The 25628-nt window shown below is 36.1% G+C and overlaps 3 protein-coding genes across 12 annotated transcripts; all 3 read right to left on the bottom strand.

Moving 5' to 3' along the window:
* Positions 1-484: 484 nt before the first annotated feature.
* LOC113749389 (uncharacterized protein At1g76660) lies at positions 485-6418 on the bottom strand. 6 transcript variants are annotated; one of them, XM_027293109.1, is made up of 5 exons: positions 6088-6418; positions 5624-5700; positions 2679-3758; positions 1244-2423; positions 485-1092 (listed from the first exon to the last, which is right to left on the bottom strand). In XM_027293109.1, the coding sequence occupies exons 3-5, from the start codon at positions 2682-2684 to the stop codon at positions 878-880; spliced, it is 1401 nt and encodes a 466-aa protein (XP_027148910.1). In that variant the 5' UTR covers positions 2685-3758; positions 5624-5700; positions 6088-6418; the 3' UTR covers positions 485-877. The 6 variants fall into 6 exon arrangements, 5 of the variants coding, with proteins under 5 accessions (XP_027148910.1, XP_027148911.1, XP_027148912.1 ...); XM_027293110.1 differs by having other exon boundaries at positions 6239-6418; XM_027293111.1 differs by lacking the exon at positions 2679-3758.
* Positions 6419-9045: 2627 nt separating this feature from the next.
* Positions 9046-11273, bottom strand: LOC113748693 (pentatricopeptide repeat-containing protein At3g02650, mitochondrial). Its single transcript, XM_027292225.1, has one exon. It carries the CDS (start codon positions 11168-11170, stop codon positions 9251-9253), a length of 1920 nt encoding a protein of 639 aa, XP_027148026.1. The 5' UTR covers positions 11171-11273; the 3' UTR covers positions 9046-9250.
* A 2527-nt stretch (positions 11274-13800) lies between these two features.
* Positions 13801-24940, bottom strand: LOC113749659 (ubinuclein-1-like). 5 transcript variants are annotated; one of them, XM_027293482.1, is made up of 14 exons: positions 24197-24940; positions 24034-24123; positions 23854-23949; positions 23683-23759; positions 22826-23190; positions 22617-22732; positions 19334-19433; positions 19127-19236; positions 18909-18995; positions 16961-17086; positions 16639-16776; positions 16465-16512; positions 15987-16088; positions 13801-14572 (listed from the first exon to the last, which is right to left on the bottom strand). In XM_027293482.1, the coding sequence occupies exons 1-14, from the start codon at positions 24620-24622 to the stop codon at positions 14093-14095; spliced, it is 2361 nt and encodes a 786-aa protein (XP_027149283.1). In that variant the 5' UTR covers positions 24623-24940; the 3' UTR covers positions 13801-14092. The 5 variants fall into 5 exon arrangements, with proteins under 5 accessions (XP_027149283.1, XP_027149282.1, XP_027149279.1 ...); XM_027293481.1 differs by having other exon boundaries at positions 22617-22906; positions 22997-23190; XM_027293478.1 differs by having other exon boundaries at positions 22617-23190.
* Positions 24941-25628: the final 688 nt, after the last annotated feature.

Below are 25628 nucleotides of genomic sequence, written 5' to 3'. Positions count from 1 at the left end.
ATGTTATAGGTGACCGTGTAAGTTGCAGAGGCCAGTGGTAGTGTGATCTTTATGGCAAATTGTTGTGGTACATGCAAGTCAGATACTTCAGTTTCTTTTTTTTCTTTGGGGTCTAGAGGGATATCCCGAAATCACCCAGACTAATTCCCCAGGCTGAGCAGAGCTCGCTAGTCAAATACTTCAGTTAGCAATCCAAAAGATGAAGTATTTCGACTTACATACCGACTTTATTTACTACTCTTAAAGCCAACGGTAAGAACAAAACAATTATCTCATCAAACCAGTCTGAATCATAGGTGATTATATCCTGAAATCCCACAGCAGGCCACTGTGGCCGCGAATTGGCTGCTACAATCACTCGCACCTATGACTACAGAGGCCCCGGATCTTCATAGTGTTAATTGTTATGGTGTTAAAAGTAACATGCTACAGAACAAGAGCAAAGAAAATAAAATTTCAAAGATTAACAGGAAAGAGCAGACAATTGGTGATGTTCTGATAGAAGTGGTACTATATTTCCAGAACAAGGGTCAGGCCAATTCTAAACAAATGCATACATGACCATTTACAGAAAAGGAGTTCCTTAATGCCTAACACCCCAATTAAATAACATTTACCAGATATTATACTGGATCATCACATGACCCAGACATGAGTATAACTGTAGAGACAGAATACATTCAGCAGTAGGAAACAGCACACAAGAGAGAGAGAGAGAGAGAGAGAGAGAGAGAGAGAGGGAGGGGAGATGGAGGGAGAGGGGTTAGATCAGAGGTTAGATTACCTATCAAAGAAAACCCCCATTCAAGACCAATTGCAAGCCTGCATATCAATAATACGAGACACAATTTCATTGTCTACTCTTGTACTGTGACCATTAGTCACGCCATGCAAAGTCTCCTTTCCCTTGTCTCAAGCTTCGGCCTCTCCTGTACTCAACTTCTGCATCCGAGCTTGACAAACCAAGATGATATTTTCTACTAATTCGAGAAGCTCCCATCTTAGAAAAGATGTCCTCATCATCACTCAGAAGGTGGTTCCCAGGTGCACTTCGGACAGAGATGTTTCCAGATTGCCTATCAGAGACATGGCCTGAGATAGAAAAGAAACGGTTATAGTCCCTGCAGAAACAGGACGCATGAAGACATGGGAAAAAGCAAGCAATAAGAACTAATATAAGGAGAACCACATAGATTTCTTATACTCAGAAGACAAATAAAAGACATCTCAGGTATGTACGTGCCACCTTGACGACCATCAGGAGAAACTGCCACTTTTCTCTCAACCACAATGGGATTCAAGACTGGTTTAAAGAATTCTGGACTTTGAGTATCTTTCTGCGTTTTCTCTGCTTTTGTTTTCTCCATTTTTGTTTCCTCAACTGCTGCTGCAGTAAGAATACCTTCCACCTCATGTTGCTTAGTCGAGGGAAATGGTGTCATGGTAAACGAGTCCTCGAGGACATCCGAAATCTCCACATAATGAGCTGTAGTGACAATCTCATCAGCGCTGAAACCAAAAGATGCTCTGTAAGCTTCCAATTCCTCAACATCCTGCTTAGCTGTCTTGGTTTGCCTGTTCTGATGCCCATTCCCTCCATTTGAGTAAGCATCTGACTCTCTGGAGACACTCAACCTCCCACCAGACTGCGGGAATGATGAGGGATCCAGATAATATTGGGCAAATGTAGCTGGGCAGAAGAAATTTGACTCTTGGGACTTTTTGAAGCCACCAGTTGCATTTTCATCAAGCCCAATCAATCGGCCAGATTCTGACCTTGCATAATTAGTCTCTTGAGAAGAAACTGAAGGATCCCATTGAGGTGAAAACTCTCTTTCTGGAAAAGATGACGATAGAGCATCACGGGAAGCCCTTGAAACAGGTGATCTAAGAGTACTTGCAGGACTCCCAGGAAACAGTGAATATGTCGCTTGAGGATCACTAGCAGCGACATAATTTGTCTTCCCAGAGCTTCTAAAACCAGCTGAAGATGAGAGAAACTGAGCATATGGTACATCAGGTGAAGAGGGGGTAGTTAAGTGTGCTAATTCTGGAGGGGGTGTGAGAGGAGCAGTAGAAGGCTCAGTTGTGAAAGTCGAGAAAACTGGAGGAGATACCAGTTGTGTCTCATGGGCAAATGGACCAGTATCAAACATGGTTGAAGAAGGACCCCCAGGTGAATTTGCAGACAAGAAACAGCTGGGGGACTGAACTGTTGAAGGGAGTGCTGAATTTGAGAAGGAAGCAGGTGAAGATGGTGGAGCCAAGAGCGCTGCATTCTGATTAGTCAATCCTCCAACTTGAGCTCCATTAGGCTGATTGGCCACTGAAGTTGCCTCAGGGATAAGAGAAGCCGGTACAATACGTTTGTCACCTTTTTGATTGCCAAAACAAGCCAATCCACACAAACATCCTCCCCATCTCTTGCGATGTAAAAAAAAAAAATTTTTAAAAGTGAACTATTAGCTTCCATTTGTTACCCAAATAACAATCAAGCACAGTGAAAAAGTTTCCAAGAGTATATATTTTTTGTCGCAAGTGTAAAATTTCACATTCAGAAAACTACCAGCATGAACTGCCTGATTCTGTGTGAATACTTCACATGTATTGCAGAAAACCTAGGAAATCAAAGTAAAAGAATCCAGAAGGGCAAAACTTCAATCAGACGTAGCACTAACCAGCATAAGAACATTGATGCATGACTTTCATTTCATCAAAGTTGGATACTTCTTTCACTATATGAATCTCCATTGCAATAGAAGTAAGATAGCATCATCCATTAACAAGGACAATTTACTAGTTACAACTGCAAGCTAGCATCTTCCATTAAACTTAACTAAACCAGATTTGGCATGGTATTGACCTTGAAGTGCAAGCAGTGGTATGCCACAGCAGAGAGATCAAAGTCTAACTGTATTCCATGGAATAAAGAACTTTTCTCCACCCAAAGCTGAAAGACTAATCCAGTGCTATTACATCCCATTCAATACCTTCCGTTCTTCCTATTCTGAGAGTTCTTTCCCCCATCTTGTGACAAATGAAAAAGTAAAGCAGAAATAAACTAAAACCGGATGTTGTATTCTTTTACAGGGTATGGAAGAGAGACAGAGAGAGAGTGTGTGTGTGTAAGTTTGTGTGCTAGTCTCCCATATTGCCCGACTTTCCTATGAACACCAGGTTCTTTACAACTGTAAATTTCTTTCTATCTTTTGAACCTCTATGCAGTGGTTTACACTAACAGATGCAAGATGGGACACATAACAAAAGGGGAAAAAAATTATGCATGACAAACTGAAATGACTACATAGAGATACATAATGCTTGCTAATCAAAAGGAACAAAACCATATTAAGCAAATAAATGAAGTAGGAGAAACAACTATAGCATGCTTCAGGACGAAGCAGTACTGTTTACTCCTAGAGTAAATAATTGAATAGGGTACAAAGAATAAGACATTTGTCCTTTAAAATAATAACAACGATGCCATCTCTTAGAATGATTAAGCCTATATTTTTATTCTCTTTTCTCATATACAGGGAACACAGAAGGATCTCAAAGCAGGTCGGTAGAACAACTGAGCAAACCAACTTCAATTTTTTTGAAGAGCTGTAGATTACAACAGAATCCTATCACAGTAACTCAGCTATCAAATTCATGGATTCTTGTTTACAACTTCATTTTCTTGAAGAGCTGTAGAATACAGCAGAATCCAATCACAGTAACTTGACTACCAAGTTCATTGCTTCTTGTTGATAGGCCTATGTAATAAATTGAAACAAGAAGCATCAAAACCTGATCAATTCATTTCCTTACCCAAAGTAAACCAAACAAGGACATGTACAGAAATATATGGTAAACCAGATAGGGTAACACTATAATCTTCCTAATCATCATATTGCAGGAAGGCAAAATTATAAAGGCATAGGCTTTCATAAAGTATTTTGTATATATAACTCAGTTGAGACATTATCTGATGCACAACCCAGCCATATGAAAGCAAGATTAATGGAGGCTGAATTCCAGTCTCATTGGATAAGATGGCTAGAAACCTTGACTAGGAGATATCCATGTTCTTCACCCTCTTGTCATATAAGAAACAACAAACAACCAATGTGAACAATAGAAAAAGGAACTCCAACAGGTTTTTTTTCCTCTTTCCTATAGATAACAGATCAATGTATAATTAATTTTGACCAGAATTCAAGGTTCACATTAACATAGCTTATCTTACTCGAAAGGAAAAATGATGCACAGTGAAGAAATAAAATGCCATAGAAAGCAAAAAATTTGTTTTCTATTTATAGTTAGTTCTGCATTGAGCAAATACAAATAGTACCTTTTCGGTTTCAGTAATCATCAGACCTTATCATCAATCATGAAATTCTCACAACTGAGAAATTAGATATGACGAAGAGGTCATAAAAAAGAATATTAAACGAGCTTATGATTGGTCTAGAATATCTTCACTTCCTTCCATTCCTTTCTAGCTTGTTCAGATGAGAGGACCTATGATTACATGTTACAACTTTAAGACCAGCAAAGAATACAATAAAATCATTTTGGCCATCACAAAATCATTAATTGTGTATTTCTGATCTCCAAAAATTGGTAAACCTTATATTCCAAATAAAAAGCTAATTTTAAAAAAAAAAAAAAAGCAACTTGTTAGTAATAAAAGCTCTACTCATCTTTTCACTTTACCATCTGCATTAACTCAGGCAATGGCAAACATTTATCCAATACTTTGAAGAAAGTTCTCATATTTTCTTATCTCTAATATTTAACAATGTCAAGTTGACAACATATCTGCATCTTCTCAAAACAGTCATGAATGCATCTAGACAAGCATGCTCAGTTGGACACAACATATAGTAATGATATACAAACTCGCCAAACTACTTCCAGGGAACAAAAGGACTGCACCAACCAAATTGTTTTTAGTCATACATAGCACAGAAATATTGCAAAAATGATAGATGCATGAGACAAATAGTAATTTCTCGAAGGCAGTACAATCAAAATGAGACAACTTATAAACCTGTGTTTTCATTTGGAAGAAAAATTCTAAAAACAAAAATGTTTAGCCTCATCCTCCAAAAAAATTGTTATTATCTAACAATCTATAGCAAACCCAAAAAAAAATGGAACACTTCACAAAAAAGAGTGGCTAATAATTTTTTTTAAAAAAAGGTGGCAAACAATTAATCCAAGAATGTCTAATTGGAACTTGTATGTGCCTAAAAAATTAAATCCCGGTCCATTGACGCATAATCCTTAAAAACTATCCAAAAGACACAATATACACTAAATTGCATCGATGTCTTCCATTCCTCTGTCCTATGAGCAGAAAAAGAAAAGATCAAGAAAAGAATAAAGCTTTTATTGGCAGATCACCAGTAAAACCACTTGATTTCTATATATCCCTCAAGGATTCACAGCCACAGGGAAATATTTTGCTCCACAAGAAATTAGCTAATAACCAGCAGCACCATGGAAAACTAATATTCACATCATGAGAAGAAAATTACAAATAAAGTTTTCATAGCAACCCTATAAAACAATTAAACTACACAAATTTTTATACATGTTTCAAATAAGAACATCCACGAAAAATGCATTATACCATTGCTCGTGAACTATCCAGATGATGAGGCTACAGCCCGACCCGACCCGGTAAGAAAAGAGCTGAGATTTAAGCACCTGAATTAAGAATTTTAAAAAGTAAACAGAACTCATTATCATATAATACCAATAAATGAAAACTAGTATGATATAGAAGAATTAACCATATAGTTCTCATCAGATCATCACACAAATTTTCAACAAATTCAAGAAAAATAGAAGAAAGACCACAATTATATAGCATTCATGTTTGAGATCTGAATTTGTGCTTCAATTTATCAAAAACCCAAATGCCCAAAAACTCAAACTCTCCTCAAAATAATGCAAATCCCATTTGCAATATCACATAATATCTAACACCGTACAACTCAAGCTGCACTTCCATGCAGTATATACATAAAAGGGACAAAAGCCCACATGAGAAAAGTTCAAATAAACAAAAAATGTGAACAAAAGTGAGCTAACCTGACTTTGAAGTCAGCTTACACAATCTCATCAATGTCAATGTGATACTGAGAAAAGTAATGGCCTAAAGCAGAAAACTTTACACCGCTAGTGTGTGAAATGTGCGTGGAAAATATGGAAGGAAGAATAGTGCAAGAAACGTAAAACACACCAGAATTCCGCAGAAAATGCAAAAGGGTATCGAGAATGGAAGGAGATCCAAGGTTAGAAAGTGGAGATCTGCTGGAATTGCAGAGAAAATTCAAGGTGGGGGGAGGGGTATTCTTGGTTGGGGGTTAGGAAGCTAAAGTGAAAGGATACAGGGAGTGATAATGATAGTGAAGTCAGGTGATATTAGGGCTGGGAAAATCCAAAGGAATGGATGGAATTATGGACCTTGATAGGCAGCTAATTTTCATAGACCGGCCCCTCAGATTTGGGACAATCTGAAGTTTGGCCCCTACATGGTATTCCAATCCTAATAACTGGCTTGCCAGCTCATAACGACTAAAAGTGTAAATAAATAGGATAATTCATAATAGAATCGGCCACCTCTTTTATTTTTCCTATTTTTTTCACAATTTGGTCTGTATAATCAATTCCATATATCTAATATGTTATTTGGATGAATTGGGCAACATTTTCATAATTCTTAACTTGTTTGGATGAACATGAAATTTAAGAACACTAACATCATGTTCTTCAGAAAAAAAAAATAATAATAACGATCTAAAAGTTGGCTTTAAAGATAGTTGAAAAATTAAGTTGATATTAGTGTTCCTTAAATTATACAACTTTTGATCAATTAGAATTGAGCAAGTGCCAAAAATTTTGCTTAATTAAAAGTGATAGATAGAAGCAAAAGCAATCACAAGTCATCATGATCAGAACAAAAATAATAATAATGTATTTGTAAGTTGCAACAACTGAGATGTGTTCATATGTATTACTGAGGCACTTTAGATCAGCAGTTCAACTTTGACTCCCTGTAGAGAAGGTACAGTACAGAAGCATCCCTTTTTTGAAACTGGTACAGAAGCATCCCAGTTTGTTTTCTTTTGGTGGAAGAAATCACGACTTTATACAATAGTCATCATCATATTAAGTAAATAAAAATCACAACTTGTTATATTTCCCCCAAACTAAGAATAATTACAGATTATAGATTTTCTGTCTCTTTCTTTTCCTGATTATAGATTACAACACTGTCCATCATCTCATCCTTACAATTTTGTAGCATAAATTCCTAAGGTACTACTAGGTATATATATACCTTTCCATGGGAAATCTTTTCCATCCCTCTTTGCTTCATGCATTGAAATGTATGAATACTAATTTTTTTTTTTTTTTACTATATGAAAGTTTCCTGGGAAATCCCTCTTTTTCACTCTTGATCCAAACTTTTAGGTGTAAAGAAATAAACCCTTTTAGACAAATCCAAAGACTGAAAAATAAGGTACAACAATAATGGAGAATTAATTAATAATCCATCATGTCTCATTTGTAGTCTCCAATTTTTTAATCACCTAACATGTTAGGCATGTGTATATCAAATGATTTGACAGGAAATTTGGTCTTATACTACTATTGCGATAGAAGATGGTCCATCCATCCAACAATAACAACATCACTCGTTAAAATTTCATTTGCCAATGCCCTCAGCAGTCAGCCCTCTCTCTCTCTCTCTTTTTGGCTTTATGCGCTTGATTGATAAACTTTTTCTTTTTAGGACTTTTATGAGCATGGTTGTCTCTACTTTTCTCATTTAGCATTTTTCTTTAGAGGAAATCAGACAATAGTAGTGTTAGTACTGTGTGGTAGAGCAATAAAATAAGGAGGATATATACTTTACATTTCATTGTACAAGTATCTTTTTAAGAAGAACAAATTATATGTATTTGCTGTATGATTCAAATATAGCAACAACAAGGGCTTGGTTATTTATTTGCATCAATAGTTACCCCTTTATTCAAGCTAACATGTGTGCAGTTAATAAAAAAAAAATTATATTTATCTAATTTATCTCTTTATAATATTTTTTTTATTGGTTAAGTTCTTTTATAGTGTAGATATGCAGACAGACTCTCCCACCATAGCCAGGTGCGCGACGCGGGTCGGATCCGAATTAGTCGGGGCAAAAGCTTCGGATACCGAGCGGGCAACCAAAAAAAAAAATAGTGTAGATATTTACACAGAAAGATGATGGAAGTTGAGCAGATTAGACGGGAGTTGGAAGTTAGTGTGGGAAAGTGAATAGCCTCAGCAAATAACCGATTCAAATAGGTCTCTCCTAATTGTGGGGAATTTTTTTTTTTTTTTTAATAAATTGGGATAAGGGTTTGTTTGGATTGTGTTTTATTTGGAATATTTTTACTGTAGCACTTTTTGTGATGTGATGTATGTGAGATAAAAAGGTAATTAGTAAGATAAAAAGGTGTATTGAAAATTATAATGATGATATAAGCAGATAAAATTGGGAAAATAAAACACAATCCAAACAAATTTTATTTACCCTTGTCATTAAGTGTAGATTAGAAATTTTAAAAAATGACACGGTATGTTTACACCACACAGTGATGCTTAGGCATTGTATATAATATAGATATTTTTTATTTGAACTTCAGATTTAACGGTTTTTTGTTTTTGTTTGCGTTTTTAATTTGTCTTTGTCTTTGTCGTATTTGTAGTATTTAAAATTGACTTTGCTTATGACGTGTATATTCTTAACGTATCCCGCTATCCGCTGTAAGAGATGACGTTTTCTCGGTTGTTATTAAAAAAAAGGACCACTTTAGTCATATTTGATATTTCCTTGTCAAACTTCCTTTCTTTTATGTTTCTTTTTCCCTTTATATTTCTTGCTACCTCTTATGACGAAATTTCTGATGGCAAAAGAAAATGGGATATTTGACAGGCCCGTAACAATTCTGGTAACAACTAACAAAGAGCAACTGAAAGCCCAATCTTGCAACTCAGATGGATCTCAGCAAATTTCTATCTTTACTTCAAAAAATTTACTAAGAGGTAATGACCGTGCAGGATTGCAAAAGATTTACCTGCAGTACATCTTTCTTTATCAATCATTGTGAGTTCAGAAAAAAGAAAGGAAAAAGATGATATGATGAACAAAATGGAAGTATCTCTGAAACATGGCTACATGGAGCTGCAATTACATGGAGCTAACTTAGGCAGCAGTAGGTACATCTTGGCTTGCTAGTCCTTCCTCTTCTAACTCCTTAACCGCCCTAACAAGACTTCTTGTTTTCCCATTTAGATGCAATCCATTCTCCCCCATCTTTTCCAGTAGCTTCTCTGCTGTTCTCCAATCTAAGGCTTTCATGCAAAGAGATCTAATTAGTTTATTATACTCATCAGCATTCGGCTGAACGCCGTAGTTCTTCATTTCTCCAATCAAGTCTAAAGCCTTGTCAAATTGTTCAAGCTTGCAGTACCCCCGGATGAGAGTATGATAAGTAGCAGGGCTAAGCTTTGAATGCTTCTTTTTGGCTTCATCCAAGACTTTGCAAGCCTCCTCCATTGCACCCCCCACTACATAACCACTCATAATGACAGTATACGTGTAAACGTCAGGTTTTAGACCCCTTTCCTCCATCATTTTCAATGTGTCTATAGCCTCTTGCATTTCTCCAGACTTGGAAAGGCCAGTGATGATTGTATTGAAGATCGTATACCCAGGAGGTGGACCTGCTTCGATCATCCTATGGAGTAACTTCTTTGCACCTTCAAAATCTTTAATCCTACATAAACCCCCAGTGACAGATGAAAATGGTTTAATAGCATGCTTGAGTTCTTCTCCAGAGATATCATCTAACATCTTTAAAGCCAGATAAACATTTTCTTTCTCTTCATGTGCTGCACCTTCTTCTGCTTGAGAATGTGAATCAGTTTCGCCCTTCAGTCTTTCCACTTCCACTCCCTTTTGTTTCTCATTCTCACAAAGTGAGCTTATCAAAGAATTTACAGAAGACTGGGGGGGATATACTTTCCCCTCCTTTGCCCACAAGTAAACAGCATGGGCATCCTTGAGCTTCTTACCTTTGCACAAATGAGACACAATCTTCCCAACTTTCTCACTATCTGGCAGTCTACCTGCATTTAGCATCTTCTCACTAACAGAGCATGCCCAATCAAAGATCCTCCTCCTACAAAGAGCATCAATAGTAAAATAATATGTGTCTGCATCTGGTACACAACCAAAATCCTCAAACTTGTTAAAAACCTCAAAGGCAGCTTTCCCCTTACCTAACCTTGAAAACATGGATAACAACTCACTCAGAGTTTCTGTACTTAATACTCCAATATCCTTTCCTCCTACCTCCTTTACCAGATCCCACAAAGCATAAGCATCCCTAGTCTTAACTTCATTGCTGATTGCTCTAACAAGCATATCTATAGCTGCTTTTGTAATTGAAAACTGACCATTCTTTAGAACCCACTTGAAAAAACCAATCAAATTTTCACCCGGAACAAACGGAGTTTCAAGCACTTTCACCACCAATTCTTCGTTCAAAACCAACCCCATATCCTCAAGACTAGATTCTAAAGACTTCGCATCGCCACTACTCTGAAGCAAAGACAATAAATCCTCCAATTTCTGCACCATATCCTCTATTTTCTCAGTTTTTCCAGCGTTACCATCTCCACCATCCAAAACGCCACCTTCATCATCATCATCATTTCCAGCCGAAGACCCAACCAAATTATCAGCTAAATCACCAGTTTTTTCACTCTCAAAAACAAATTCAGGAAAAACCTCACCTGGGTTATCAACCAAATCCCATCTTGGGTTAGATTCTACAAAACTAAATCCAGGGTTTTCATCAAAACCATCAATGACCGGTTTCTCAGACTGAGAATCCTCATTTTCAAGATATGGGTTCGAAGAAAAAAACCTTGCTGATGGATAATACGGTACTTTCACACAAACGGATGAAGTAAATCGATTCCATTGAAACAGAGCTAAATCAGGGAGCGGTGGACTCTGATTATGAGATCGGGTTACCTGAGTACTATAAGGGTTTTGTATTGTACGGAATTTTGGAGTTCCTCGAAGAAAAGCTGCTTTCCTCGCCAATCTCCACATTTCCTTTCCTTTGTGATGATCGGGGGGAATGGTGGATCCGTGGTGGCGGAAATAGGAAGAGCAGCGGTTGCTAAAACCCTAGACTGGAAGGGTTTTGATTTTGGGCTATGGGCTCATTTTTCACTTTAGGATAATTTCAGAAACATCTCTGGAGATTTCTGACAATTTCACTATCCTCCTCTCAAGTTTTAAAAATATCACTTACCTTTTCATAGACCATAAGTCATTTGAAATTCAATGTTTATCTCATCGATGGTCAACTAACTTTACTATCCTTACAACTTAGGAAATACTACGTATTTATATGGAGAGAAACAATTTAGTCACTTGTACTAAATTAACCATGATTTTGAATATAAAAAAATTTTGAAAATCTTGAATACTAAATTTTTTTAATGATAATTGTTAACATTTTAAAATTATTTTTCTATATTTTAGTAGTTCTTGTAATTTCTTTCTCCTAAGAAGAGATTAAAATTCCTATTTAAATATTATTATTTCATAATTTTTTCATAAGAATAACAAGATGAATATGAAAATACACAAAAAGAGGGTAAAGTATTAAAATATGTTTACAATTCGACTTTATTAAGTTATGGATAAAATGTAACTGCACATAATCTATTCTTTCCTTTCTTTTCCAAAATATTTGGTGTTTCTTTTCTTTTCTTTGTATAAGTAATCCAAATAAGATGGTTAGAAAAAAAAATTTCTACTTTGATTTATTTGCTTTTTCATTAAAATCATACCTTTTTATTAATCCAAACATTGTTTGAGAGTTGATTTTTTATAATTACAAATGATGGAAATTTCTTGTTAATCATGTGAAATAATAGACCCCGAAAGTTAAAGAAATAATTCAAAAAACATAACATATTTTAGCATATTCTATATTTTTTATCATTAGCTATCTATATTTTTTATCATTAGCCATCTATTGTGATGTTTTTTTCATAAAAAGGCCATACTTTGTCTTCTTCAATTCCTTTTCAAAATCTTTCAAATTCTGATACTAATAGCTATTGGATGTTTAGGTTAGAAAAAAAAAGATTGGAAATGTTAAGTTATGAAAGAAAAGAAAAGAAGAGATTTTAATATTGTTTGGGAATTAAGGTAGGAAAAGAGATGATTTTGGATATATATGTCAATAAAAATTTATTCAGTACACATTTGAGGACAAAATTGACATTTAAAAAAATTTTATTAGGCATTCTTAGCTTTTCCGATGCTTTCCACCCACATTTAGACGAAAAACTTTGATAACCATAACAGTAGGAGCTCATCGGTGCAAATTAGACACTTTCCATCCTTTTGTGCCCCTTGAAAACTTCCAAATGCTAGAAAGAGTGTCTCTTTTCTTTCTAGTTTCTCATTTTATTCTCAAGAAAATATCATAAGATGAAATTGTTTTCCTTTCTTTTATTTCTTTTTCTTTTTCTTCTCTCTTTCATCCTGCCCAATAGAAATTCCATTTCAACGAAAATTTTTGTTTTGAGTTTGTAATTGCATATTTCTGGGTGAAGGTTTAAAAGGCATCAAAAACTAATTTTGATTTTTTGTATGATGACACGTGTCACAAATTTCAATTGATGATTATTAATCAGGTCACAATTTCATTTTAAGATATTTTCTTGGGAATAAAATGAGAAACTAGAAAGGAAAGAGGAAAACCCAAAATTAAAAGAATTGAAAGGCTAAAAAAATTGTATTTTAGGAAAGTGATTTGAATATTTTTTTAATCATTTGAGGAGAAGATAGATCTTTGCAATTCCTCTTTTTTAATTTCAATCATTAAGGTGAAGATTTTTGTGGGAAAGATGAAGAATTAAATAAAGCAGAAAGAGAAAAAGAAATAAAAGAAAGGAAAACAAGGTAAATGAAAAGTCAAAATAATGCAAGGGCAATTTTGTCCTAAAGGGGGTTAAGTGAGCAAAATTAAAGATTAGGGGGTAAACTGAGAAATGTGGTATTCTTTAAGGGGATAAAATGTGATTAACCCTAAAAATAATTTATGAGATGCTAGAAAACTCGATAACAGCTAATGATATTAGGTAACAAGCTTCTGACTCTCGGAAATTGCTATGAGAGTTAAAACTTTGATTTTTGTTTGAGGAATTTGGTGTGAATCTTATTTAGCATTTCATTTTGACATTTCACTTCATTACTCTATTTCTCGGAGGTAATTAAACTAGTATTTTTATGATAAATTCAGAAAGGGCCTCCTGAATTATTTGGTGTGAATAAATGTATAAACCTTGGCTCTAGTGCTATATTTAGAGGGGAACCAAACTAATTGTCACGGCAATTTTAGGAGGCAATCTAAAAACAGCTTAATTTCGTTTTCAATATCAGATGCAAGGTTTTGGTTTTTCTTAAAGAGACAAGTGTTATCAATACAGAAATGACTGAAGATCCTTCTCCAATCATTGATGAACATTATAATCTCACAATGAGTATGAAAACGACAAATACCAAATGCACTTGGAACGCTTTGAAACTTAAACTTGATCCCATCCGGTAATCAAATTAGTCTTAGTCAAGCCTAATATATTTCAGAGTTGTATGGCTCATATTCCATGCTCTTCTGCTGTCTATGATTAGAACAAAAAAAAGATAGAAAAATCTGAAAGTTTATCAAAGAGTTCTGCATTACGGAACTCTTTCCTACATTTTCTTTCCTGCATTTCCTGGTCCATATTTTCCACCGAAGAACTGCATTATCCAGAATGCATCATATTCACAGACCACTAGTAACTCTTGTGAAAAGCTACAAAACAATATCAGGATCATAATCAAATGAACCACTGTATAAGGACTAATACCAAAAGAAAAACGGGGTGAGGGTGAAAAAGAAATCAAAGATTGTATTACTGGTAAGTACATCCAACTAGAATGCGGCTCTCTAGTTTATATGACATCCTACTATCCAAAATGCTGTTCGAAGTTCGTAGGAGCAGTTGGATGAGGGTTTGACTTTGGGAGAGATCCAGCAACCTGCACCTTATGAGATTTATTTTTGTCATCTACCTGAACAGAAAGCAACTTCTCTGGTCGAAACTGAGCTGCATCTCCCAACTCTGTTTCTGATTTCCTTTTTATTTTCTTCGACTGTAAAATTTCAGACGCAATTGCATCAGGATGGGTGCTAGCACTTCCCTTTATTTTCTCTTGCTTTGGACGGTCCACATTAGAACCATTTAAGAAGTTAACTGGCATTCTTACAGCAGCACCAGCCACCGTATTGCTGGAGGCAGGCCTATTTACTAAAACTGTCCCATGATCACTGGAATCAGCAACCGACTTTTCTTGTATATATACTGGCTGAGCAACAGTATGCGCTTCCATTCGGGCAGCCTCAGTTTTCCGAGCCAACATCTTCTTCCTCTTAATTTTCTCTGGATCCTATCCATGAAGAGTTTAATTTAAAGCCAGTAAGCACAACAACCATCCAAACAGAGTGTTTTGAGAAATGAAAGCCACAACTTGGGAAACGATAACTCAATCAACAGAACAGCCTAGCTAAAATGTGCACAGCACGTGCACCTGTGTATTGTGGGTCGAGGGTAGCAGTGAGAAAAAGCTTTCCATTTACAAGCACATTCTTCTTTAATCAAGATTAACTCTAACCAAGGCATACAAGTTCCATTACACAATATTCATTCATCTCAAATTGGACGTGTAGCACCTCATCATAGATTTTGCCAATGCATCATCTAAACAGTTACAGATTGGATAAAATCTAAGTGATCAATTGGGTAGGGAAATGGGATATCGGTCCGAGGAATTCAGACTGCAGGTTTACAACTCTTTAACATATTTGTATTTTAATTATACCTGTTAAATTGCTTAACTATTTCTTTTGAATTAGCCTAATTACATCCATGGTCCTATTAGCTAAACTTGCATGGAATCATTCTATAACCATTTACCAATAAGACCCCATTCACTTATAAACAATCATTCTATTATCCACTGACCATTGATAGACAAACCCCCCCCCCCTTTTTCCCCGGGGGCTCCCCAATAAAAGGGGGAAAAGGTAGAAAAACTAGACTTGAAAGAAAGAAGCCCACAGTTGTCATTCCAAAAGTCAAGAAACCAGATGCAGTAAAATTATGAGTGATATTTTCATTATGCAGTGATTTTCTTATAGGCTAAGGAGGATGATTGTGTGGGTGCATAGCTGGGCTGTTGAATTGAAACACATTCCAGTAAAAAGCAGAATGGAGAGCAATAAAGTCGGATCAATTTCAGTGATAAAAAGGTTCTATGTGTGTCATAACTCTCCAATTTTTATCACACTACACTCACTCCTACATTTATCAGAATTTAGTTCTAAATTTATCGACGAAATTTGACCACAAAAATGCACAAAGCTGAAAGGCAGAACTGTCCTGTAGTGACATATATGGAGATCCAATTATCATTTGGAAATGGTATTTCCTAAACTTCAGCCTCATGAAATATGTTCAAATGCTGAAGAAGAAAGACAAGCAAAATAACCAAGGATGAATTCCAGGTTTCTTGAAGCCTGATCCTCTTATATAAATAAATCCTTCAATTTAACAAACTTAGGACCTCAGGGAAACTAACTCCACTCAGACTATACTATGTCCACACACATGCTCCTAGATTAGAGGAGCTAACAGGTGAATTTTTAGATAGCCAAGTCACTAAGTCTACAACCACGTAGGAGAAGCAAATCCATGTCTGGATAAGCATAAATGAAGCTTAAAGAGGAAAAGGAAATATGAAAGAGAACATAACTTCGAGGTGGTTAGGAAAGATACAAAAGAAACAAAGGGTATATTGATACCTTATGACGACTGTATAAAGCTCTTCTCCTATCTTTAGCTCTATATATGGCACGTTTGATACCATGATTATCCATAAATCCACTTGGCCATAGTGCAGTTAACTGCATCATAACAAAAAGTCCGATGTAGGAAGCATTATGTAAGGAATATAATGTAGTGCCCACAGACTAGGAGACAAAAAGTAACAACAGAAACTTATTCTTGAGATAGTAGTCATTTGTGATACAGAATATCTAGTGCTTCATGGCAACGGCATCCATTTTAGGATAACTTCTTTCGGAAGTCAACATAAACTGAAAACAGTGACAACAGGCAATAAACACCATTGAGATTTCCAAGAATCTTTTTTTTTTTTTTGGGGGTGTTAAGATAAACACAATGCTCGGCCTTGGCCTCATATTCTCAAATAATGCACCATGCAGTAATAGAATCCACCGGTGATTCAAAATTAAGTAACACCATTGACATGCCAATTACCTCAGCGTACAATTTTCTGACTTGTGGACCGGCATCTTCTTCTAAGCCCTGCCACCGCAGATTAAAAAAAAAAGCCTAACTTAATTAAGCCACAAAACAAATAAATCAGATAATAAATAAGAAGGTAAAAAGAATCATAGCAAAATAAACAAGGACATCTTAAGAAATTCATACTTCTATATAAAGATCATAAAGGTCACAAATTTTATCTTCCAGTGCATCATCCAGGCTATATTTCCTCTTAAATGCTTCTTTCTCCTCAGCACTAATTTCTTGGAAATCATCAGAAGTTCCAGCTTGTTGCTCAGCTGCCTGGAAGACAGATAGCAAAATTTAAGCTGCCCGATGACCCTTCATGAGCATCAGAACTATCAGACTAAACAATGTCTACAAGAAAGTTTACTTGTACTATTTCGAAAGACAATGAATCACCCTCATGCAACAGAAAAGTTGGGCAAACAGATTAGTAACACAGCACACTTCATGAAAAGAATACCTTGGACTTCATGAAAGGAATCCGCATCTTAATCATCTCTGCAACTTCCTTCTTCACCAGCTGCACCCTATTGTCTTTCTCTTGCTTTGCTGATAATCCCATACTAACCATGATCTTTAAATTTCTCTGCAGCAAAATAACAAGCAGTAATAATCAACACTTGCTCCAGACTAGTAACCATTTATTTATAAATGATAAGAGTTCAAGAGATGCGCTCAAAATAATAAACTTCATAGAAAAATATCACATTGCTTTTGCCCTCTCCAAGACGTTCACCATTCCAATCACATCTCTCTCACAATTAAGCAGCTTTCTTCTTAACTACATAAGCAGAAATGTCTATTCCCTAATCCATAATCACCAAAAAATTAACTTAATAATTACAAAAGCAAATAGACACGATACACAAGCAATTCTATACGAGGACTCTTCCAATTATATGAGTTGTGAAATGCACGCTAAAGTTTCATTAGCAACACAGTCCTTGGACACTACACACAGGCGTAAGTAGTTCAGTTGAGCACTTAACTATGCCACTAAAAATATGCACAAAGCGACGGCACATGCAAAAAACTATCACGAGTACAAAATCCAGAAAGGTCCTCTTATCAAACCATTGATTGTTCAACTCTTGAGTAAATTAAATCACCCAACTTTAACAATGGGGGAATCAGGCAAAACTTCCCAATTTATTCCCCATAAAGCAACAAGAATTTGCAAGAGAAGCAAATGCAAACCCCAAAATTGGCAATTTAGCGTTTGCGAGAGAAATTGTCGAAGGAAGTATATTAACAATTCACCATCAATCACTGTCTCAGCATTAACTAAATTGCTTTCCCAGTTACTTCAGAATTAGCATGTCATGACAATTAACTAGTAGATTACTATGGAAGATTCTTAGGTCTTATAATCCTTTTCAGGCTGGGAAAAATAATTCTTGGCGCAAAATTCTATTTGGAGACATTTTCCAATATTTAAATGCACACACAGTTAAAGGGTCAATTCTTATTCAATTTATGACTATTATTTAGCATTCTATCAACTAAAAATAGGATCTAAAGCTGTTAAGATCAATTTCAGAAATGTATGAATTAGCATTCTGTTTTTGGATAGTGCAATGCTCTTCAGTTAGACACGTAACCTTTGTATCATAATATTCTAGGCTATTCCAGTCTTTTTCTGCACATTTCCTACCCTTCAGGATTTTCTAAATTACAACTATTCAATGTTCCTCCAAAATAATCTCTTTCTTCTTTTCCTGAATCAGTCATTCTACATCTAGTTTCTAATAGAATCTAGGCAGTCTTGCGCCAGCCAAATGTGTCAAAAATCAACCCTAGCCTCAAGGCTAACATTAATATAAGACTTCTCACAAACTGTACCAACTAGTCAGTCTATAAACAGAGGTCCAGGTAACAAGGGATCTCAGTTTTTTCAACTGTTGTTGACCATCTAAGCTTGCTGCTGGGACATGTTATAACAAATAGTTTCCATTACAAGAGATGCAATCAGCCATAAAACAACTTATATAGCTACTTTCTTGTTTTAACCAAAGAAAGAAAGGTTAATCCTAAAAACATGTGGATTGTCTGCTAGTATAATTCAAGTTTATTGTTCAGATATGTATGCCTAATACCACCTAAACCAGCAAGTTCACCAAAATAAATTCCCCTCTTGGGCAGGGGGTGCCAGAAACGATTAATATCCCAAAAGATACTTCAATGCTGGAATGGAACAGATACTAGTATAGTTAACTAAAGATTTTGGTTTTGCTTGAGATGTTTCCAGTGCTGAAAGTTCAGCTTTCAAAAGTGCTTTTAGTTCAGAATTACAAAAGCACTTAAATCAAAACTTAACCCATAATAGGCAGTTAAATACACAGCCACACAGAAGGAAACTAAAAAGAACATAATGTACTCATGATAATCTAGTGTCACAGAAAATTTACCTTTAGTGTCCTAAGCTGAATTAAATGGCCAACAATACTCATCAAACGGTTAACCAGCTCTTTGGATATTTTTCCATGGCTCGCCTGCTGCAAACAGACAAATATGAAGGTTCAATGCTAATTGTGGTTGATGGACACATAAGAGTGCAGATGGCAAAAACTATAATTGTAGCCAGCCTCTTTAATATGTACATAGTATGCTAAATCATAGTTAATACCGCTAATCTGGCAACTTTAGCAAGCTTCTGCTTTATTTCAGGTGGCAATCTCCTTTTGACTCCCTGAGATGAATTATCTGCATCCTGAGCCTCTGCTGTGGGGGGTCTAGCTGTTACAAGGGAAAAAGAAAAAAAGACTTAACTTGTATATAGAATTTCTATTCATGTTTGTAGATAAAAAAAAATGCAAAAAATAGGCCACTATACATTCTGCGACTATCTTCTCCAAGTCCCTAATAGCCTTCTCAAGCAATGTACTTTTAGGTCTAGCACTGGAACCTTCCCTCTTCTGCATGTACGAAACTCTCTGCGAAGGTTTACAAAGAATCAACATTTAATAAAATACAAAAAGACCATAAAATACAATTACGAAATCAACAGTCTCAAAACTGCATGCAGCAGGGAGCAAAAATTAATTTGGACTTCAGGATACATAAACAGATGCAAATAACTGCTCATATTAGACCAATTTGTGCAGAAATATTGTTAAAAGCCAACATAGAACATTGAGAGGTACAGCTATATACATGCTTCTAATTCAGAAAAGAATAACATATAACAGAAATAAACAAGATATTACTACTCCAGAGAACTGATATGCTAAAGGTACTAATCATTCAACTGAAAAAGGAGAACTGCAGTGCAAAGTAGCAACATTATCAAAAGTATGCCGAGTTTTAGCTTTTTGCACTTTTTCCGCATTGCTTCTTATAATGACCAAATATCTGCTTTTTCGTCGGTTAATGATAATTCACTCTGTTGAGATCATAAATATTGCATAACAAGACAAAAGTTTATCATGTACCCTTCCAGCTCTTCTTAATGCCTCCATTCTATGGTCTAGAGCTGACTCTATATTCTTGGTTTATTTTAAGAAAACAGATCATGCTAATACACTTGCAACCATCACTAATCATTTATTACATGATAATGCGTCCTCATCTTTACAGAATAAAATTATCTGTAAGAGTAAGGTTCCTTGCAAGGCTAGCCCAATCACTTTAATGTGTACATGAATAAAGTTAATACTCTCCCAGCCTCATTCTTTTGTCACATCCAAAATCTTAGGGCTTGTCTGGGGACATCTAGATACTCCCCACATCTCTTTGGTCTATCTAGCTCACAAATAGGAGCACCTTAAAATTGTCTGTGATACTTATGGAATATGCAGACAAGAGAGATATGCCATAACCTTTAATGCATACATGAATAAAGTTAATACTCTCCCCATCAAATTCTTTTGTCGCATCCAAAATCTCACAGCTTGTCTGGGGACATCCAGATACTCCCTACATCTCTTTGGTCTATCTAGCCCACCAATAGGAGCAGCTTAAAATTTTCCGCGATACTTATGGAATCTGCAGGCAAGAGAACTATGCCATTCCCTTTTTTTAAAAAAAGCCCCACTAAGCATCTCTTGGCCGAATCCGTTTTTGGTTGTCTGAAAGAATTCTCCGCCTTTAAGTTGTCGGGAAAAAAACTATAAGTAGAAAGTGAAAATAATGTTTAAAAGTTACCAAATTTTATATAAACTTCACTTCGTTTTCCATGAGTCTAATGTGTCAAAGACATTAAACATAGGTACTTTTGAAGTACTTTGACAAAATTTAAGTCACAATAGTGAAATCAAACTATGTGCATAGCTGGAAAATAGGGTGCTGGTGCAATTTTACATAAAATATTTTTGTATAATAAATGAATAGTCCTAATTTTCTTTCAGGATCTTTATCATCATATGCTTTTATTTACTTTTTTACATCGAACACTCTATTTATTTTCTTAAATTCCTTACTTCATACAGCAAAACAATGAAAAGGGATGGAGAGAGTGACAGAAAAATGACAAGCCTGGTGCCCTAAAAGGCACTAATCCAAATGAACTTGTTGGGTGCATCCAAGACAACAATACTTAGCCTATCTCATCATGACAAGAATGGTTTTAGCTCTCATTTAGCTCAGAAGACTATCACTGTGCACCTTCCAAGGTAATGTTAAGGAGATTTCGAGTACTATTGGCAAGAAAACTCGAGAACTGCGTCAATATGATCGATTTCCATCTTTGGTCCTTTTCTAAATGCAAAAGATATATTAGCAACCAGGAATGAGTTTATGCCAGTAAAGCAACATTAAGAGGGAGATTCTCATTTCCTCAGTAGCCACTAATAGCTGGAGTGTTGGCCAACCAAACCAGTGGACTATAACATAAATATTCCTTTTTCGGGAGAGTTACTCATCGTCCAATTTGTTTTACTTCCAACCTAACTTTAGAATAAAATTCATCATTCAGTTTAGACCAAAAAGCCTAAGCTCAAGCCCAAACCATTCTGTCCACAACTAGATGAAACAAGCCTTGATTGTAGCAGAAACACTGAATTAAATTCTCAAAACATGACTAAGTTTTTCCAAACTTAAAAGCCCAAGTAACAGCTCTGAGATAGCAAATAACACCTTTGCATTTTTTCCATTCCAATGCTTGGTAGTATAAAGCGAGACTGATAAGCTGTCAAGATTTCTTTCCTTTCAGTTATTCTTTTCTCCTTTCTGCATCCACATTAATAGAAAAACAAATTTTTCCAGCGATTGTGTTTGGAAACCTCTTAATGGGGAATCACACGTTCCTTTCTCTTCTGTGCTTTCTTCAATTTTGGTTTTTTGTGTATGTGGTGGTCTGCCTCTGCCATTAGGAACTGCTTAGCACTAACTGACCACTAACTTAATTCTATTGTAGACCCCAATCACTGAAATCAAATAGCTTCCTTTATGAAGCTAGAGCAAGGCCCAATTGAAAATGAAGTTCACGCTATCCAACACATTCACGACTTAGATGTATAGTTTACACGATTGCTTGCTTGCTTGCTTGCAAGTATAAACGGAAATGGAAGCACTTATATCCCCATGAGAATTTCTTCACTTGTTGGCTGTATCAAAGATAAAAAGTACTATAAACTCTACATTAAGGCAAACTGAAAAAACCTCCAATCATGAAGTTCAAAACTTCACTGGTCTTAAAGAAGAGAAATTTCAAAAGCAACACCACAAACAGTCAGAAATTCCATTGACGACATACTCAAATGTTAACTCTTGGAAGAAATAAATGCATAACCTTCAAGCAAAGACCTGAGTGTGCAGGCTATTGCATATAGCAACTGATATTTCATGAATCTTAATTTGAGCAACTTACCATGAAATTTTCCTTGGTGATTACGTACTTATTTATGGTGGAAGTCCACACCATATCCTTTTTTAAAATTCTTTTTTTACTTATTACCTATTAATTTTCCCTGATAGCACAATTAACACAGAATTACATAGTGCTTTGAAAATAAAACCAATCAATAATCATCACTGTTAAGAAAAGCTTTGGAGTACAAATAATAAATGATAACTCATAAGCATCATTCCCAATCTACAAGTCAGAACAAACACTTAATATACATTGAACAATTAAACATATTCCATGAACTTTTACCATTATGTATGTGATAACTCACCACATTCTGCATGGAGTTCTTACTATCAGCAACACCAACTTCAGACCTTTCACGAATACCACTTTTTTCTTTCTGTGGAATAGATTGATCCAGCGCAGCATTGTTTAAAGCTTTACCTGGCAGAGGTTTACTTTGAGAATAGGAAGTTTTCTCCTGTGATCTTTGATTTGAAGTATCAGAATATTCACAACCCTCTTTCATTTGGTTACCCTGATTGTTGGCCAGGTGAGTTCCAAGCTTCTGTTGTTCAGCAACCTTCCCCAGCGTCACAGCATCTCCATTCATTACTCCTAATGGAGGTTGTTCTCCAGAATCATGAGATCTCTTTTTTGAAGAAACTTCCAAAGCGTTCACCTGATTCTGAAATTTTAGATCCTCACCATGCACATTAGGTAGAGCTATAACGGTAGGAAGACCAGATGCATTCCTCCCAAACATTGGCACTGGTTTTCCAGCCTTCTTTCCAGCTTTTAGATGTTTACCCGGATTAAGAGCATCATCACTGCCATCAAGACCTTTTCCATCTTTTCTTCTCCTTTTCTTCGGCTGCTCATTTGGCAACATGCTTGGTTCACTACTAGCACAAGTGGCATATGGATGGACAAGTGTGATTAAAAGAAATCCAGGGAATTGTAAAACCAAAATCTAAAAAATCCAAATTAAAATGACAAATGCAAATGTATTTATTCTAAAAGCACATTTTCATATCGCAGTGGATAGCAAATAAATATAACAAAAAAATATAGTGCAACCAAAACATGGGAAAACAAGACAAATAAGTGTCCAAATATCTGACCAAATCCAAATCAGAAAAGTCATACACCAATGTATGGTCAAAACCCCAGCATAACAGTAACAAAACATTTATCCCATCAACACGGAATAAACATAGATAACTTTGAACACAAAACCAATTAATGTAAACTGAGATAATCTGGAATTTGAGCACAAACACAAGCAATAAAAGAAGAAAGATTCCAGCTGAGATGTTAGCACCACCATCACTCATGTCCTCCTTGCATTAACAATATACCAAAAAAAGAAGCTTTTGGGGGAAATAACTCACACTCTCTCCAACTTTCCCCGGTTGACAAAAAAACCATCATGTTTTATTGCTGAATTATCAACCTGAAAGTATTCATCCTGCACCATAGCAATCCAACAAATCGTATCAATCAGTTTACTTGTCGAATTTGAATTTGATATCAAAAGGCTATCAATAGATGCCGTAACTAACCAACTCAGTATCATCTATGAAAGAATCTTCAGTATCATACTCATCGTCATCCGGCACAACATCGTTCAGATCCTCCTCATCACTACTAGCTCTCCCCTAAAAACTCAGAATTGTTTAATTTACCACATTTCATCAATAAAAAAATATTAACTTTAACCCAAAAAAAATAACAATGCATACCACATATAACCGTTCAATTCTTTCAATTACTGTATTCAACCGATTGGGCGGTTGCGGTGCATCTGTCTCTCCCTTTTCCCCAACTTGCCCCTGCCCAACGCAATTACATCAACTAAACCAACTGTAATTAACCCAAGCTCAGAGGGCAAAACTGTAAACTCACCCCAGAAAAACTAACCGGAGCCAACCGGGGGTCCATGGAAGGAGGATGAGGAGGAGGAGGAGGACCAGGAATATTATCATGATTGTTGACCTGAGTCGAAAAAGACGAAGGAGCAGCCGGGTCCGGGCCGGGCCCAGGTCCATTTGGCTTCGAAGCCGAGGCAGAAGCTCCAGCTGCAGTACTACTAGAACCCATAGCGGCGGCGGCTGCGGCAGCGCCGTGGCCGTGGGCGTTGGCGTCCTTGAGAAGCTTCTTCCATGAAACGATTGTCGTTTCGCCGGGCCTTAATTCTACTCTAAACCTCAGCCGTTCACCGCCGACCTCAACCGACGTCGTGCCACTCCTCCCACCACCGCCACCACCACCGCCCGATTCACTTCCTCCGGCTCCGCCGGCGCTGCCACCCCCTCCGCCTACTTCGTCCATTGCAATTCAATTGAAAAATTGGAATCACTTGGGCTCCAAAAAATTTGACATGAATTAATTCTAAACCCTAAAAAATTGAAAAATGGGATTTTTTGAGTGTGTGTGTGTCGCGGGGGAGGGGAACGGAATTTTCTTTCTTTTTCTTTTTTCAATTTGCGTTTTTAATTTTCTTTTTTGGCTTTTTTTGGGAATTTTGGGGTTTTGAAAAAAATTTGGGGAAACGGGACGGGGGGAAGAATCGCGTTTACTTTCACCGCTTCAAAGGTACGTGTGGTATTTTGGCGTTTAACTGAGGTTTGCTGCTTTGCATTTCGGAAGAGGCTGCCCCACGGCAGAGGAGTGACGAGGAGACTAGGCCTTGTTTGGGAGTTGGGAAAGTTAAGGAAAGGAAACGAGTGGATCACTTGAGAATGCATGTGTGATTAGAGCACGTCCAACTCGGATTTGGTCTAGTTATGTCGGTTTGGATATGGTTGTTCTTGGTGTTTGTCTAATGGCTGGCTAGTTTGGGAGTTTAGGATAGAAAAGAAAAGAAAAGAAATGCTAAGTCATGAAGGCTTAGGATAGAAAAGAAGAGAAGAGAAATGTTAAGTCATGAAAGAAAAGAAAAGAAAAGAAGAGATTTTGATGTTATTTTGAAATTTATAAGGAAAACAAAAGTAGAATGATTTTGGATATATATCTCAAAAAAATTTTATTCGATAGTTTTGTGAGGATAAAATCGACAATTTGAGATCCTACAAAATGGGTTCTTTTCTTTTCTTTTCCGTCTCACTTGAAAGTTCCAAACATAAGGAAACTTAACTTTCTATACCATTCTTTTGGTTTTGTTGGAATCTCACTCCCAAATGCACTATGAAACTTTATCATAACTTATTGTAATTTTTTGAAAAAAAATATTTATATTTGTTTAGAATACTCAAAATATCCTCTAGTTTCCAAAACCCATTCACTCGTCACCCAGCACTGACAACTTTTCGATATCTACCATCAGTATCTTATTTAA

The sequence above is a fragment of the Coffea eugenioides genome, chromosome 10, assembly GCF_003713205.1.
Source record: "Coffea eugenioides isolate CCC68of chromosome 10, Ceug_1.0, whole genome shotgun sequence".
Taxonomy (NCBI): domain Eukaryota; kingdom Viridiplantae; phylum Streptophyta; class Magnoliopsida; order Gentianales; family Rubiaceae; genus Coffea; species Coffea eugenioides.
The sequence above is the reverse complement of the archived record's forward strand: the minus strand, read 5'-3'. Positions and strand labels throughout refer to the sequence as shown.